This window comes from Clarias gariepinus, chromosome 18, assembly GCF_024256425.1.
Source record: "Clarias gariepinus isolate MV-2021 ecotype Netherlands chromosome 18, CGAR_prim_01v2, whole genome shotgun sequence".
In the NCBI taxonomy this organism is placed as follows: Eukaryota; Metazoa; Chordata; class Actinopteri; order Siluriformes; family Clariidae; genus Clarias; species Clarias gariepinus.
In genome coordinates, this window is record NC_071117.1 from 21,282,165 (window position 1) to 21,298,139 (window position 15,975).

Genomic DNA, 15,975 nt, shown 5'->3' on the forward strand with positions numbered 1-15,975 from the left:
CATATTGACTTTGAAGCAATGGAAAAAGGTCATGTGTCCTGATGAGTCCAGATGCCCCTATACCAGAGCAATGGGTGCATTAGTGGAGTTTTTTTTCCCTGATGGAAGGATTCCCAATTTTCCAAGACTCAAATTGTAAAAGAGCATGGGAAATCATTTTCACACAAGAACTGTCCACAACAGTGCTCTAACCCCACTGAAGGTCTTCGAGAAGTGATCAAGAACTCTTTATAAGTTTCGAATCTCCATCTTCATCTAATGAATCCAATACAAGATCTCCAAAAATAAACATTACTCTCCACAGAAATAAATGTCACATTGCACAAGGTTGTTGAAACAATACCAGGGTAAATGTGTGCGATAATCAAAGCTAAAGTTGGTCTCATTAAATTGCAATGTTTTTTGGCCAAGCAGTGTATGAGATGATTACTGTATTACAAAGACATTTTCTTTTAGCAAGACAGAAAACCTTTTAATTCTCCATCACCAAATTTTTACAGCTTAGAAAAATATGAAAATGTTTTATTTCCTTGTGTTGTTCCATACAGTAGCAATGTAAAAATGTTAATGGTAAAAAATATAACATTATTAAGTGTCACCTCACCTCACATCATCTGCCCTGTCCATCCAGTACTTCTCTGTGTCTGCCTCCTTCTGTCACCACAAGTTGAGAGAAACTCAGTTACCTTTTAAAAGTATTTTATGTTAATTTATAGAAAATTAAGGCCCTTATGACTTCAGCAGTACCACACTTAGTGAATATATGCGTCTTGAATAGCTTTCACATAAAGAAGGAAAAAATAATTTAAGCAGGCCGAGCGTCGGGAGTCTTTATTCCCACTGATCTAAATATAGGACCATGGAATTTTAATAAAGAACAAGAATACGTTATATAACTCCCATGTAAGTACTGGCACAAAAACATGCAAACAGATACACGCATGTCAAAGAATGAGTCAGTGTTCAAATATACAAGGGTAATGAATTACTAAATACTTGCAGGTTAAGTGGTGCCTTCCCAGCAACTGGCTTTTTAAACCTCCATTCATCCAGTGCTGTGCTTCTGTCTCCTCTGTCGTCTGCTTAGCCCAAATTCCGCGTCCCTCTCTCCTGACATCAGAGAAGCAGACAAATAGAGACTGGAATTGTTGGTACATTTAAAAAAAAAAACCTGCAATCACTTTCTCACCCAAATTTAACACTTTCAGATTATTAAACATTCTATTTTTGATTGCATTTGAGCATCATGCTAACCCACTGTTAACAATCATGTAATAATATAACATTTGTCTTATAAAACCCACATACATAAGCTTATTATTTTATTTATATTTGGCTACACACTCTGTACTAATGCATTCAACTATTTACATGTTCTGGATTTATGAATGTATTTGCATAGATCTTTAGATTTGACATTTCCCTTTGTCTAAGTACAGTGGCCAGGAGACCTGGTGTATGAGCAGTGATAGGGCATTTCCTAATGTGTTTGCACAGGGGCCAAAGGAGAAAGAGCCTCTGACGCAGAAGGGCCCATTGCCTGCTGCCTTCTTTACAATGGAAGGCCCCAACACCAAACACAGCCTTAAATGTCACAAAGACGCCAATCCATGATAAGGAGGAGTTTTTTTTTTTTTTTTCTTTTTTTTTAAGATTGGCCATTGCGAAGGGAGGTCTTGACCCCACACCCAAACCTTACTTGGTTTAAAAGCAGTGACAGCACCTGCATGACGGTAGAGAGAGCGAAGCGCAGCTTTGCAGGAACATAGACATCACACACTCGACAAGCCTTCTCGTTGTAGGGGCGCATTAGAGTAACAAGTGTGTGTATCGCATATATCATGTATTGAAGAAACAGGCGACATTTAAAGTCTATACTGGTTATTTATTCTTGCTTCTAAAATTCTGAAAAGCAACTGTAAACCGTTCCAGATAACGCCAAGATGCAGGAAGAATGCGTGCTGAAGTTATTATCAGTAGTTGCACTGTTGATTTTGGCTCCAGCTATGGACGCTGCACCAATAACCTCAGAGGTTTCAGACCTTCAGCAGACATCAGTAAAAGGTAAAGTATCTGTTTATAGTTAAATATTTTACTTTTGTAATAACAGAGGTAATAACTAATGTTGTACACAAATAAACTAATTTAATCAGTCAACGATGCCATTCTCAGTGATAACAATGTTTTGATTGAAGGTGTGCAAAGTAAATTGTAAGCATACATTTATTAATTATTGTGATATATTACATAATAGTATAAACAATAATAGTGTTTTATTTCTACATTATTAATAAAGAACATAAAATATTATTTTTCATATTTGCTGATGTTCTAAAATTGCTCAATATATAATGTTCTGTTGTCTGTATAATGGTATCTGACATTCCTGTAACATTCGAGTAAATTTGATGCGAGTGATGACTAAAGACCTCCAAAACCCTTCGGGACAGTGTTTGCCTGAGGGTACTTAGTTAGTAACCAGTGTAAGGATCTATCCAATGACAGGAACTTCAAAGCACTTTTGTAAGTCATTAATAAAGTGACATTAACAAAGTAATATATTCAAATTACTTCAATCAATTTTAAAATATGACTTCAATATTTAGACCTGTGAATTAGTTCTTGTTAACTAAAATGGTTTTTATTCCTTTAACTGCAAAAGTGGACATAACAAAAAAAAAAAGGTAAATTCGGCAACATGTTGACACTTTTTATGATAACAGGATACACATGTTTGTGTTTTTTTCCCCAAAGTTAGTAACCTAGTAACCAGTGTAAGGATTTATCCAATGATGGAAACCTCCAAGCTCTCTGGATAAGAACGTCTGCCTAAATGTAAATGTTAATGTAATGTTAATGTAGATGCGTTTTATGATACAGGTTAGTTACATCTGTCTCCTGTTATAAAAGAGAAAAGACATAAACATTTCCTGTTCACTTTTGCATGCTTCAGCTTTCCATTAATGTCTAATGAGATTACAAGCACTCACGTTTAATATTTCATTTTAATCCAAAGGTGACCAAAAAACAGATCCTTGGAAGAGTGGCCCAGACATTCATGATACGACTAGGTATTTTGATGGACAGGAAATGACAACACCTGTAAGACCTTCAGGTAGCTTAGACAAAGCCATAAGCAGTCCACATTATCTGGACAAATTATTGGCAGCAGCAGACACTCAAAGCCAAACACTGATGGTCCCTTCACGTCCAGTTGATTCTGATGGACTAGAAAACATAATATCAGCAGTCAAGAGGCTGGATGTTCAGCTGAAGCAAGACTCTATGATGGATGACCCTGATAGAGAGGAGCATGCACCAATGGAAGAGAGCAGTGTTCACAAACCAGTCAAGCAAATTCTGGTGGCTGTTAATTCAAATAAACAACGCAAAACTTTGTTAGAGACCAAAGGCGCAAAAGTCAACAGCACACCAGACAGACGAGAGAAGATTCTGCATATGCTGAGTGCTCTTGAGAAGCTTCATAGATCACTGAACAGGACACTGAACAGCCGTGTCACCATCATAACAAGAGGTAAACACTTGTACCATAGTTACTCATTTTCTGGAGGAAACCATTACAGTTGTGAATCATATTTACTCATGCTATGATAAACTTTATAATAACAGGAAATTGATAAGAATTTAACAATGAAGTTGATTTTATGATTTATTCTAGTAATGCAACTTCTTAAATTCTCGGGAAACTTCTAGGAAAAATACTAACTCTAAAAGCTAATAAAATAAATTTTTTTTTAGAAGTATTCACTATTTAAGAATTTTTTTTTGCTTTAATACGGTAGAAAAAGTATTAATAAATATTTACATTTACTTGTGGTGTTAACAAAAAAAGGAGTATAATATACTTTGCATTACATTTATATTCTTTATTAACACAAGTACATGCCTGTCCTATTTATTTCTTTGTATTTTCAATGAACAGTATGCTTAAAAATAAGGAAGTGATAAGTAAACCAGACGTTTAGGGGGTTAACCCTATTGGTACTCACAATGTGTAAAACAGTATATGTCTTTTTTTATGACTTTCAAGGTAATAGCAACAGTCGCAGCCCAGGAAAAAAGAACAAAATGGTAGGTTTATAACTGTTGACTACACAAGAAACGGGTGCATTCATTATGAAATAATCAGCATTTTTTCCCGCAGTATTGCTAATCTTTTTGGCATCTTTGGCCATGATTATAGATCACTGATGGGAACATGAAATCAACTACAGCATCAAATGTGATCAGTAAAGGTGCTTCACCAAGGTCCAGCACTGACCAAATGGATCCCAAACTTCTGAGCGGAAAGGCATTTAAAAAGTCTTTGCCATCAACTCCCAAGAAAACTAACAAGAGAGGTGAGCTGAAATTTAACAGCAAAACCTAATTAAAACACCTCAAATATATTATTCATTTTCTGTTAAAGTAAAAAACAACTTGATACAAATTGTACTTACAATACGTATTATGCTATAATATTATTAACTGCTTTTGTTGATTTCTTTTTTTACAGTTTGCTTCTGGAAATACTGCTCTCAGAATTAAAAACTTCTCACAATTCAAGATCACATCCTATCATGACCTCATGCTCATCAGCAAGCAAACCTGTGACCACGTCTAATTGATACTTCAACAACATACTTAACATGACTAACCTCAGTGACCTCACATGACGTGTGTAGCCCCACTACACGAAAGCCTGTTAACCCCAGCTCCTACAAGTGAATGCTGTATGACAAATAAAATTTTACAAGCATGCAAAAAAAAAAAAGGTCTAAATAATAAAAAGAAATTTATTTTTGTACCGTATGTTCTTGGTTATTATTGTGAAATATTAAAGACATTTAAAATGACAGAAATTTAAAGGGCTCGGGTACAAATGTAGTTCGTTTTTCAGTGAAACTGCTTTTCTTTCCCTTCAGCCCTTTTACATTATCTGACTATTTGCTTAAGCTCCAGCCTGAAATTCTCTATGTTAGGGTCTCTGTGGTGACAAAGTATATTTAGTAACCAATAAACCCAAGCTGTTGATATTATGGCTTTAAAAGTTATTTGATTGTTCTGAGGGCTGCTAGCAGTGTAACCTCGACAACCAGTGAACAAGACTGTCCAAGTCAGCAGGAGACAAGCGGTAGGAGAGATCGGACTTCTTTTCTTTCTCTCCCAAATCCGATTCTTCTATATTTTTCGTATCATTTACTTACATAGACAGTATTGACAGCATAGAGATATACACTATAGTGTACATAAATGATAAGAAAATTGGAAAAAGTAGAAATAAAAAATATTAAAGAATTATAGAATAGCATTATATTTGATAGCTTCAAATAGCACGGAAGGAGAGCATCCTGAACTATAGAAAAGCTCTTAGTGTAGCTAGATCAACGTATCTCTCCACTCTTACAGAAAATAACAAAAATAATCCTAGATTTTTATTTAATACCGTAGCCAAATTAACTAGGAATAAGACCACTTTAGAAATCTCCATAACAACATATTGCAATAGTCAGGACTTTATGAAGTTTTTTAATAATAAAATTGTAAATATTAGGCATAAAATTGAGGCTTTGAAACCAGATCAAGATCTAGAATACTTTACTCCCCTTAAAGAGAACGAACTTATTTCGCTCATCTCTTCTGCAAATTAATCAGCCTGTATATTAGAACTTTGTACCGACACATTTTCTTAAACAGATAGTACCAGCAATAACAGAACCCCTGTTGAGAATAATTAATTCCTCACTCAGCATTGGTTATGTTCCAAAATCTTTTAAATTAGCAGTTATCAAACCAATAATTAAGAAACCTGACCTCGACCCCTGTCAGCTGTCCAGTTACAGGCCGATATCAAACCTCCCCTTTATCTCTAAGATTCTGGAAAAGATAGTAGCGGAGCAGCTATGCTCATATCTACATAAAAATAGCATAAATGAACTGTAGCAGTCAGGATTTAGGCCTCATCAAAGTACAGAGACAGCGCTTGTTAAAGTAGTAAATGACCTTCTATTGGCCTCTGATCAGGGTTGTGTAATCATGCTTGTATTACTTGACCTTAGTGCAGCTTTTGACACCATTGATCACGCTATTCTATCACAGATTAAAAAATGTAGTAGGAATTAAGGGTACAGCCCTCTCCTGGCTCAGATCCTAGTTGACGGATTGTTATCAGTATGTAGACTTAAATGATGATTATTCTGCATGTTCTCTAGTGGAGTTTGGTGTTCTACAAGGTTCAGTTTTAGGTCCACAGCTTTTTTCCCTATAAATGCTTCCTCTAGGCAACATAATCCATAAGCATGGTATTAGTTTTCATTGTTATGCTGACGACACACAGTTATATGTCTCAGCAAAACCAGATTACTAAAATTGAGCAATGTGTGCAGGACATAAGAGATTGGATGCTACTGTAACTAACCTTCTTCTGCTTAATCCTGACAAGACAGAAGTTCTAGTCATAGGACCACATTCAGCTAGAAGTAAAATTTTAGATCACACTGTAACTTTAAATAGCCTTTCTGTTCCATCGAGTACAACAGTAAAAGACCTTGGTGTGATTATAGATTCCAGCCTTTTATTTGAAGCTCATGTAGATAATATTACCAGGATAGCATTCTTTCACCTCAGAAATATTACCAAGATAAGAAATATATTGTCACTAAACAACGCAGAAAAACTAGCTCATGCTTTTATCACCTCTAGGTTGGACTATTGTAATGCCTTACTGTCTGGTTGTTCAACTAGATGCATAAATAAGCTTCAGCTAGTCCAGAATGCAGCAGCGAGAGAAACAGAAGATATGAGCACATCACACTTACCTTATCTTCACTTCATTGGCTCCCCGTGAAATTTTGCATTGATTTTAAAATACTACTCTTGACGCATAAAGCATTAAATGGTCTCGCGCCGCAGTACCTGAGCGAACTGCTAGTGTCTTACGATCCGCCACGCCTACTTCGATCAAAGGATGCAGGCTGCTTGTCAGTACCGCGTATTATGAAAACTACAGCTGGGGGCGGAGCTTTTTCTTACAAAGCCCCAAAATTATGGAATAGTCTTCCAAATAGTGTTCAGGACTCAGACACAGTTTAGTGTTTAAGTCTAGGCTAAAAACCTATTTATTTATTTAAGCATTTTTATAAATAGATTTGCCATAGGTAAAGGAGCAGATCTGGGGGACTCATGGACGTAGAGTATTATGGTGAACTGGTATGTTTGGATGCTGTCTTCCTCACTCTCATTGATCACTCAGGTTTGCTGACGGTGAGGTGATTGGTTGCTTTACATCTCAGGGAGCCCTCATGTTTGTGTTTCCTTCTGGCTCTCCCTTTTAGTTATGCTGTCATAGTTAGTCCTGCCGGAGTCTCTGCTTGCACTCTACAGTTAATATACATTCACATTATACATTGTGTGACTGTGACCATACCTAACTTTTATCTCTCCTCTTCTGCTCTCCTCTCTCCTGTTCTCTCTCCCTCTCTCTCCCTTCCCTCCCTTCCCTCTCTCTGTCGAGCTACGAGCTGCCAGTGATCCAGACTCCCTCTGCCCTCCGGACCTGTCTGACCCATCCTGGTGCCCCGCTTCTGGTTGGAGATCTCGTCGCATGGATGCCCCGTGTGTCTCTTTGGGATGAGTTTGGTGTCTGGGGACGGTTTCACTCTACCATAAAGACGGTTCTGGCCTCGACTAGTGTTGACAGCTGTTTCTCTGAGGACTTGACTTGGCAGCGGTTGCTCGATAGTTCAAGACTGCAATTGTCTGCGATAACTATCTGAACTCCATATTAACATCAACTAACATCAACTGTTATACTAAACTGCTTGTCACCTAACACACTGTATAAATGCAGATCAATTCCTGCTTTCCGTTCACGCAAAAAAAAATAAAAGCGCTATAAAAATTAAATTTAATTGAATATAAGGACGAAAAGAAGACAACATTTATTAAGCTATTTAATAGAAATTATATAAAACAATTATTTTTCACGCATTAATAAACTAATGAATTTTAATTTCATTACATAAAAAGTTTGTCAGACTTCAAAAATCAAATAAATAATTAAATATTAGCTTTTAATTTCCGATGGAAAAACTCACATATATGACAAATTACAAGACAGAGTCATTATGATATATTTTGGGAAAAAATGGACAAAAACAAAGTTCATTCTCAATAGAACAAATAGTGGTTCAGGTCAGTAATATTTTTTCAATGTAATATAACTGCTAATTGCAAAGATTAAATATTAACAATCTAATTCTAACTTATTACATACACTAAAAGATAACATAGTTGATGGTTTCCTTACTATGATTCGAAAACATCTGTAAGCCATAACAGTGTATGTAACATAATTGACCTTCAAATAATAGTTACAATAGTGATAATGAGCTATTATACATAAAATATTCCATTAGACAAAATAAGAGAACATTTCCTACAGGGTGTTTAAAAATGTATACATCAGAGAAGAATGAGATTGTGTGATGCAGGTCACTTGACATTAAAGGACATTTTTGAGTTCCGTTTGTAACTTAATTGATAAAACTATTTCAAACATGAATGAAGTGATATATTTAAATTATTTAAATGATAAAATCTATAAAATAAGAGTTCAATATTTAGACTTTTTTGACTTTTTAAAAAAATGTTATTTCTAATGGTTTTATCTCTTTTTTTGAAACCCAGAAAAACTTCAAAAGTTAACATCGCAAAAATATTACATTTGCCAACATTATGACATTATGACAGCTGACAATTTTTCTCCTAGTGAATCATAGGATGGCCATAATGTTTGTATGATGTTATAACATGCTTTCCCTTTTAGAATAAATATAATATCATCAATGTACATGGTATGTACCCCAAATTATAGAATGACCCTTTATCAAATCGAGTTCTAATACAAGTTCTTCTACTTGGTTACTGAGTACTAATACTAGCACCAGGAGACGTGAATGTGTACGTGAACTATTTGGAATGCTCCACATCTGAAGCGTGTTAACAAATCCACCTGCTATTGCTAGTGTGTAAACCCTGAAACTGCTCTGCAGTTTATAGAGTGACTTTTATTGGAAAACAAAACAAGCTGTTAAAAACACTGTTGCCTGTTTGCATTAATCAAATGAAATATTTATTCAATTTTCCTTTCGTCACTTCTGTAACAAAACAGATCTGTGGAAGTGCTTGGCAAGCAGTCGAGACAAGAAAGACCAAGGGACGCGCGTCTAAGCTCAGATACAGTAGAAATACAGACTTCAGAGAGATGCACTGCTAAGTTAGCACACAAAATGTAGCCTTACTTTTACTTAATAACATTAAAAAGCAAGGAGAAAACACAAGCTGACTTGATTGCTGTTCTCGCAGTTTACTCTCATGATGGTTTGCTCCTGTTGAATGCTTCTTTGAGACCAGAAAGATACTGTAGTTCCACCTCAGGCTCTCATCAAAGGTCTAAACATTGACCCCTTACCCCTTTTTCACTAAGGTGGTTCCTGAGCTAGTTTGGAGCCAGTGCCCAATTTTTGTACCAGTTTTTTGTTTTTCAGACACAGAAAGCACCAGCACTCAGACAGAAAAACACGTTCAACCAACATTTGGGGGCCAGAACAAAGAACTGCCTTCGTCAGGGGCTATGTAATGAAGTGACTCTCTAGCTCATGAAAAAACAAAAGCAGTTCTTTGGAGGTTCGCTATTGAACCAGGACCAGCAGACATGACCTAGTCCTTGTTTTGACACAAGAAGGAGGAGTGGTTGTGTTTTGGGGCTCTGTGTTGGGGCTTCGCTAAATACAAGTATCACAGTATCATACACTAGCATACAGTGCTTTGAAAAAGTGCCCCTTCCAGATTTTGTATTTTTTGCATATTTGTCATAAATGATTCATCAAACAAATTTTTATATTACACAATGACTGGTTGTGCCAGTCCTAGCAGAAACAACTGCAATTAAGCATTTTCAATGTGGATAAATTTTGTCCCACTCTTCTTTGCATTTATCCCAATTGGATGGTTTCGAGGATGAGCTGCCTGTTCTGTCATGCCACAGTATCTCAATCAGATTTTGACTAGGCCACTCCAAGACCTTAATTTGATCTTTATTTAGACATTCGGAGGTGGACTTGGTGGTGTGCTTCGAATCATTTTCCTGCTGCATAAGTCAATTGCTCCTAAGCTTGCGGTCATAAACTTATTGCAGGACATTCTTTAGGATTTTTTGTTAGAGCGCAGAATTCATAGTTTTATTATTTATGGCAAGTTGCCCAGATCCTGAAGCTGCAAAGCAACCCCAGACCATCATGCTACCACCACCATGATGCTCTTTTTATGAAATGCTGTGTTTTTTTTACACCAAACAACCTCACCACTATGACTAGTGTTTGAGTAACACTCAGGGCATCAATTTATTATCTGTAAAAAATGGAAAGAAATGTTTTTTTAATGCCCTACTTGCAAAATGGTTGTGTGTTGGTAGTCAGCGTTGGCTGATGGTTGGTTGGAGATAATTGTTTTACATTAATGCTAACTTTTAAAAACAACCTAATTTTAATTGTGTCCCAACATTCATAATGTGCAAAACATTAAATGATGCCACATTTTAGCAAACATAATTCTCACTGGATTGCTCACGCTTTTACACACAAACTCACTCTTTCACACGTTGTCTCCTCTCTTGATCTTTTCCTTTCTCCCTCTCACCATGTCCCTCTCCTCTCTCCCACACTATCACACACTCATAATTTCCTCTCACAATCTCTTTCCCTAACACCAAACTCATATTAGATTTTTGACAACATTCAAATAGGCAAACTCAATTTCTCGTTTTGCAGGACAGGTGCTCCTAAACTCCTCTCTCTGGTAGGCAGAGTTCAGGTATCGCCAAATCCCTTCCATGCAGGCTGGAATCTCAAAACTTCTATATTTCTTTGCAACAATCTAGGGCAAAATATAATTAAGCAATCACTGTTTGGCATCATACGTTTCCCAAAACAGCCTAAGTGATGCATTGGCTAGGTTTTTTTTTTTTTTGTTCTTTTTTTTTTTAAAGCTATCAATCAACACTTAGTAAATGTAAATGTTAAAGATTGATTCAGTCATCTGAATTGACTAAAATGTCTGTATGCAAACTGTAGTCACACATTAGACACATTACCATGATGATGTGAAGTTTGGGAAGCAGGTTGCAGTCTGCCAGAGTTAAATCTGGTCCATCCAGGAAATTGCGTTTTGATGGTCCTGGGTCATCGGAGTTGTTGGCATCAATCTCTTCTGGCAATGGAGACTGCAAATAGTCATCCAGTTTCTTCAGGGACTTCAACAGAGCTTTCTCCATGGCTAAAGAATGCACATAAGAATACAAGGGCTATATCAAAAGTAATGCAAAAGTGGGCATAACATTTTATTAACTGACATAGGTTTATGAAATAGCACGGGGACTATTTAACTATTCTCAATCACAATTGCAATTGCACCATAATTGCACCCATCTCATGATTGGTCGAGTTGATGCACTATAAAATGTTTATGGAGATGACACCATTGACAACAGCAATGTGTACAGATAGATGAAGAAGTTTAAAGAAGAAGAAACCGACAGTAAAGACAACTCATGCAGTTTGAGATCAACTACAATGGAAATTTTCCAAAAGGATTTGACAGATGGCACAAATGCATCACTTGTGATGGAGACTACATTGAGTAGTACCCTCATAAAGAGGAAGAGTTACTCTAAATGACCTACACTATATGGACAAAAGTATTTTGCCAAACCTGCAATGACATTGTATACAAATACATACACTTTAATATGGAGTTGTTCTCACTTTTACAGCTATAACATCTTCCATGCTTCTTGGAAGGCTGTCCAAGATTTTGGAGTGTTTCTGTGGGAATTCGTGCCCATTTATTCTATAGAGAATTTATGAGGTCAGGCACTGATGTTGGATGAGAAGACCTGGCTCACAATTTCCATTCCAGTTCATCCCAAAGGTGCTTGATGGGGGTGAGGTCAGGGCTCCATGTTAGGGCCAGTCAAGTTCTTTCACACCGAACAAATCTTTGTACACTGAGGCACAGTGATATTGGAATAGAAAAGGGCTTTCACCAAACTGTTTTCACAAAGTTGGAAGCAGAGCATTTTACAAGAAGTCTTGGTTTGCTGAAGCTTTGTCAGACTGAAGATTGACCTTCAGTGGGTATCAGACACCTGAATTTAAAAATTGTATTAAAAGTATTTGGCCAAATACTCTTGTCCTTATATGTAAGTTAATAAAAAAATTATGATCACTTCTGCATTACTTTCGGTATATAATAATAATAATAATAATAATAATAATAATAATAATAATAATAATAATAACAAAAACAACAAAGTAGTTTACAAGGACCATTTTTAATAAAAAAGATTACCATCATTTGCATGTTTGTGAGAGTTCTTGATATAGGCAGAAAATTTGGCAAACACATCAATTCCTGCAATGTTTGACTCTGGGTGTTTAGCAGCCAACTTGGGATACCTTTAGAAGCATTGTCATATGGTGAGTGAAAAATGGCAAACAGGAACACAAATTTAAGAAGTAACTGCACTCTAAAACAACTGGTTGAACAGATAGAAAATATTGGGATATCCTTTACTGTGGTGGTGAAAGCCTTTCCTCAAGAAATTCCTCAATCTTGTTTACATCTACCAACACTTCACCATTGAAGGTCATAAATGGTGGGTTTGTTCCTGGTGCAAGTTCTTGCAAATCAGGTGGTTTTCTATAAGATACAAATATGCTAGAATTAAAATAAGAAGAGCAAAATAAAATCTGCTTGCATTTCCAAATTGCAGTAATCAATATAACGCTATAAAAAGTATATAAAATCAGTTTCTACTTTTTAAGGTCCACAGTAGTGACTTTAAATATGATTCCCTTTAGCCAGAGTATCATGCACAGTCTCTGAGAAAAAGGACAGTTTCCAATGCTTTCCCCATCAGTTCCTGCCTGCAAGGCAAAAAAGTGCATCCAATCAGCACAAACACAAAAAGAGATAGGCAAAAGACACATCTCTATCAACTTGAGGTTTATGTTAATAGCTTTTCAATAGATACTGTATATAGGCTACACACTGTACTGACAAATGTTTGTGGTCATCTGACCATTACTGCTCAGTGAGGTTAGGGTTAGGTTTTGTGCAGGATGCTAAAGTTCTTTCACTCCAACCTGAGGAAACCATGTCTTCCTATTGTTGCTACATCTGACTGGTGAAACACAGTCATGCGGTAGATCCACTGGCTGCATGTGTAGAATAAATGGTAAGGAAAGTAACAAGTCAAGTTAACCGAATGTAGTGGAGTAAGAGCAGCGTTTCTTCACAAATCTAATCAAGTAAAAGTTTTCAAAAAGTTACTCAAGTAAATGTAATGGAGTAAATGTAACTGGTTACTACCCACCTCTAATTGTCAGTCTGGAACATGTTCCAGTGAAGAGACACTGTTAACCTATATTATATAATGCAGCTTATTGCAACAGACATTCTACAGTAGATCATTTGCTGGAGGAGCTTTGTGGCAACAGTTTAGGGAAAATATACAGTATACAGGTGGCCAAAAGTCCATATTGGCTATATGGTCTAGTTACAGTATGTACTTTTATTAACCTCTCACTTTTGGCTACATACTGTAAGGTTTACACCTAAAAAGGTTACGTGGCAGCAAGCAAAATTAAGGTTTGTTTAATATATCAGGCATTCTAATCAAACTGGGATTTTTCCCAGTGATCAAATTTTTCGTGAATGAAGGTCCAAAGCCAAATGACATTTAGCAAAAGTAAAGCATTTAAACGGTGCAAACGTTTTAAAGAATGCCATATGTCTATGAACATTCTGCGAGGGGAATGCTTGTTTCTTGAAAATTGCTGTCATCTTGTGAAACAGACGCGTCTTTAGTGGGAACTGTACACACTATTATTCATAAAAACCACTTGTACATTAAAGGAACTCCTCCTGAGTCCCTTTAATGTGCAAGTAGTTTTTATGAAAAATAGTTTGTTGTTCGGTCCTGACCTCACGCCAAGCTATTTCCACATGTTTGAGCCATTAAAGGAGTTGCTGGGAGGCCAGCGTTTCAGAAATAAAGCAGGCAGTCGAAGCTCCGGCGTCCTCAGAAAACTTTCTACCTTAATGGTGTCCAGATACTAGTGAAACACTGGAATAAGTGCATACGTGTGTCAGGGAATTATATTGGGAAATAAAGGGAGTTTTTACTCTCATAAATGTTCTGTTATCAAAAGTCCCGGTTTTACTTGAACAGCCATCATATTATAAAAAAAAAAAAAAAAAAGAAATTAAGCACTGTGTTTTTAATTAGGGTATGAGACACAAAAAAAGAAGTACAAGATTGAATCATTTCTTACCTTAACAAACAGCTCAATACTGGGGAATCCAAGTTTTTTAGCTGCTATATCAAACCAAGCCATTTCAAATATAAAAAAAGTTTGAAAAAATAGGAAGAAGCGCGTTCCTTACTTCTGACCTTTAAACTGAAGATCTGTGATCAACTGTAATTTTTACGATTTATAGAAAACTAAAACTTAACTATCTGCAACATGCACACTAAGACATTAATAACAAATTAGACATTATTGTTATTATTAAGAAATGTATTGAATTGTCTGCCTGTTCTGAAATGCTACTGTTCCAGAATCCAGGGTAGCCTAAAATGTGCCAGTACAAGACCGCTGGAATCCTTGATAAAACACTTGTTCTTTGTTGAAGAAGACAGCATCAATAACTGGTCTGTTTATATGAACCAGCCTTATGATTTTTTTTTTACAGTCGCCTTGCTCATAGTAGCTCTTTGTTCTGAAATGGACAGGCTCACAAAATACGAGTGTCAAGTGGATGAACATCTTTCAAACAAGATATACTTTCTAAAATGTTCTTGAGTTGTAACAGTGATGGATAAGAAATACATGTACTGTATGTGATGTGATGGTTTGGCACACACACATACAACACTCACACTCATACACACACTAATGGGCAATTTGGGAACGTCAGCTGGCCTAACCTGCATGTCTTTGGACTATAAAAGGAAACTGGAGTGCCTGGAGAAACCCTGAGTATTATTGTCTATACACCAATTTCCTAACAACTATAACGATGTGCAACTCCATTTTCAGCTTATTTATCTTTAACACTGACTTTAGGCTTGGCTATGAAAAATGCTATTTCCTTCTATTCTGAATAATATAAGAGGAAAAAGAAAAAACAGTTATTGCCAGCATCACATTTGTCATTTTAGATTTTAGATTTTCTGTTGATCTGTTAAATTTCGCTGTTGTCATATTCTTTGCAAAAAAGGGCAGACAAACTCAACTGTGAGAGACAAAATAAGAAAAGAAATTCCAGACTGCAATTTATTTGCAAATTATGGTGGAAAATAAGTATTAGGTCAAAAATCCCAGAACCACACAGAAGGACCTAGTGAATGACCTGCAGAGAGCTGGGACCAAAGTACCAAAGGCTACCATCAGTAACACACTGTGCCACCAGGGACTCAAATCCTGCAGTGCCAGACACGTCCCCCTGCTTAAACCACTACATGTCCAGGCCCGTCTGAAGTTGGTTAGGGAGCATTTGATTGATCCAGAAGAGGATTGGGAGAATGTCAGATGGTCAGATGAAACCAAATAGAACTTTGTGTTTGGAGGAGAAAGAATGCTGATTTGCCTCCAAAAGAACACCATACCTACTGTGAAGCATGGGGGTGGAAACATGATGCTTTTGGGCTGTTTTTCTGCAAAGGGACCAGGACAACTGATTCGTGTAAAGGAAGGAATGAATTAGCCCATGTATCATGAGATTTTGAGTAAAAAAAACATCTTTCCATGAGCAAGGACATTAAAGATGAAACGTGGCAGGGTCTTTCAGCATGACAATGATCCCGAACACACCCCCTGAGCTACGAAGGAGTGGCTTCGTAATAAGCAT

General features: G+C 36.5%; 2 protein-coding genes across 2 annotated transcripts; one reads left to right on the forward strand and one right to left on the reverse strand.

The window, feature by feature from the left end:
• The first annotated feature begins 1,954 nt into the window (after positions 1-1,954).
• urp2 (urotensin II-related peptide) lies at positions 1,955-4,722 on the forward strand. The gene is made up of 5 exons (XM_053477733.1): positions 1,955-2,064; positions 3,017-3,535; positions 4,052-4,092; positions 4,205-4,361; positions 4,517-4,722. The coding sequence occupies exons 1-5, from the start codon at positions 2,007-2,009 to the stop codon at positions 4,546-4,548; spliced, it is 807 nt and encodes a 268-aa protein (XP_053333708.1). The 5' UTR covers positions 1,955-2,006; the 3' UTR covers positions 4,549-4,722.
• Positions 4,723-10,554: 5,832 nt separating this feature from the next.
• LOC128506570 (chloride intracellular channel protein 4) lies at positions 10,555-14,642 on the reverse strand. The gene is made up of 6 exons (XM_053477089.1): positions 14,397-14,642; positions 12,877-12,986; positions 12,634-12,759; positions 12,409-12,515; positions 11,153-11,334; positions 10,555-10,935 (listed from the first exon to the last, which is right to left on the reverse strand). Exons 1-6 carry the CDS (start codon positions 14,457-14,459, stop codon positions 10,774-10,776), a joined length of 750 nt encoding a protein of 249 aa, XP_053333064.1. The 5' UTR covers positions 14,460-14,642; the 3' UTR covers positions 10,555-10,773.
• Between the last annotated feature and the right edge of the window lie 1,333 nt (positions 14,643-15,975).

Excerpts from the sequence above, each read along its gene's own strand:
- urp2 (XM_053477733.1), top strand. The coding sequence starts at position 2,007 with ATGGACGCTGCACCAATAACCTCAGAGGTTTCAGACCTTCAGCAGACA. Across the intron at positions 3,536-4,051 it reads TGTCACCATCATAACAAGAG|GTAATAGCAACAGTCGCAGC; the intron begins GTAAACACTTGT and ends ATGACTTTCAAG. Across the intron at positions 4,093-4,204 it reads CAGGAAAAAAGAACAAAATG|ATCACTGATGGGAACATGAA; the intron begins GTAGGTTTATAA and ends CCATGATTATAG.
- LOC128506570 (XM_053477089.1), bottom strand. The coding sequence starts at position 14,459 with ATGGCTTGGTTTGATATAGCAGCTAAAAAACTTGGATTCCCCAGTATT. Across the intron at positions 12,987-14,396 it reads GTATTGAGCTGTTTGTTAAG|GCAGGAACTGATGGGGAAAG; the intron begins GTAAGAAATGAT and ends TTTGCCTTGCAG. Across the intron at positions 12,516-12,633 it reads GAAAGGCTTTCACCACCACA|GTATCCCAAGTTGGCTGCTA; the intron begins GTAAAGGATATC and ends ATGCTTCTAAAG.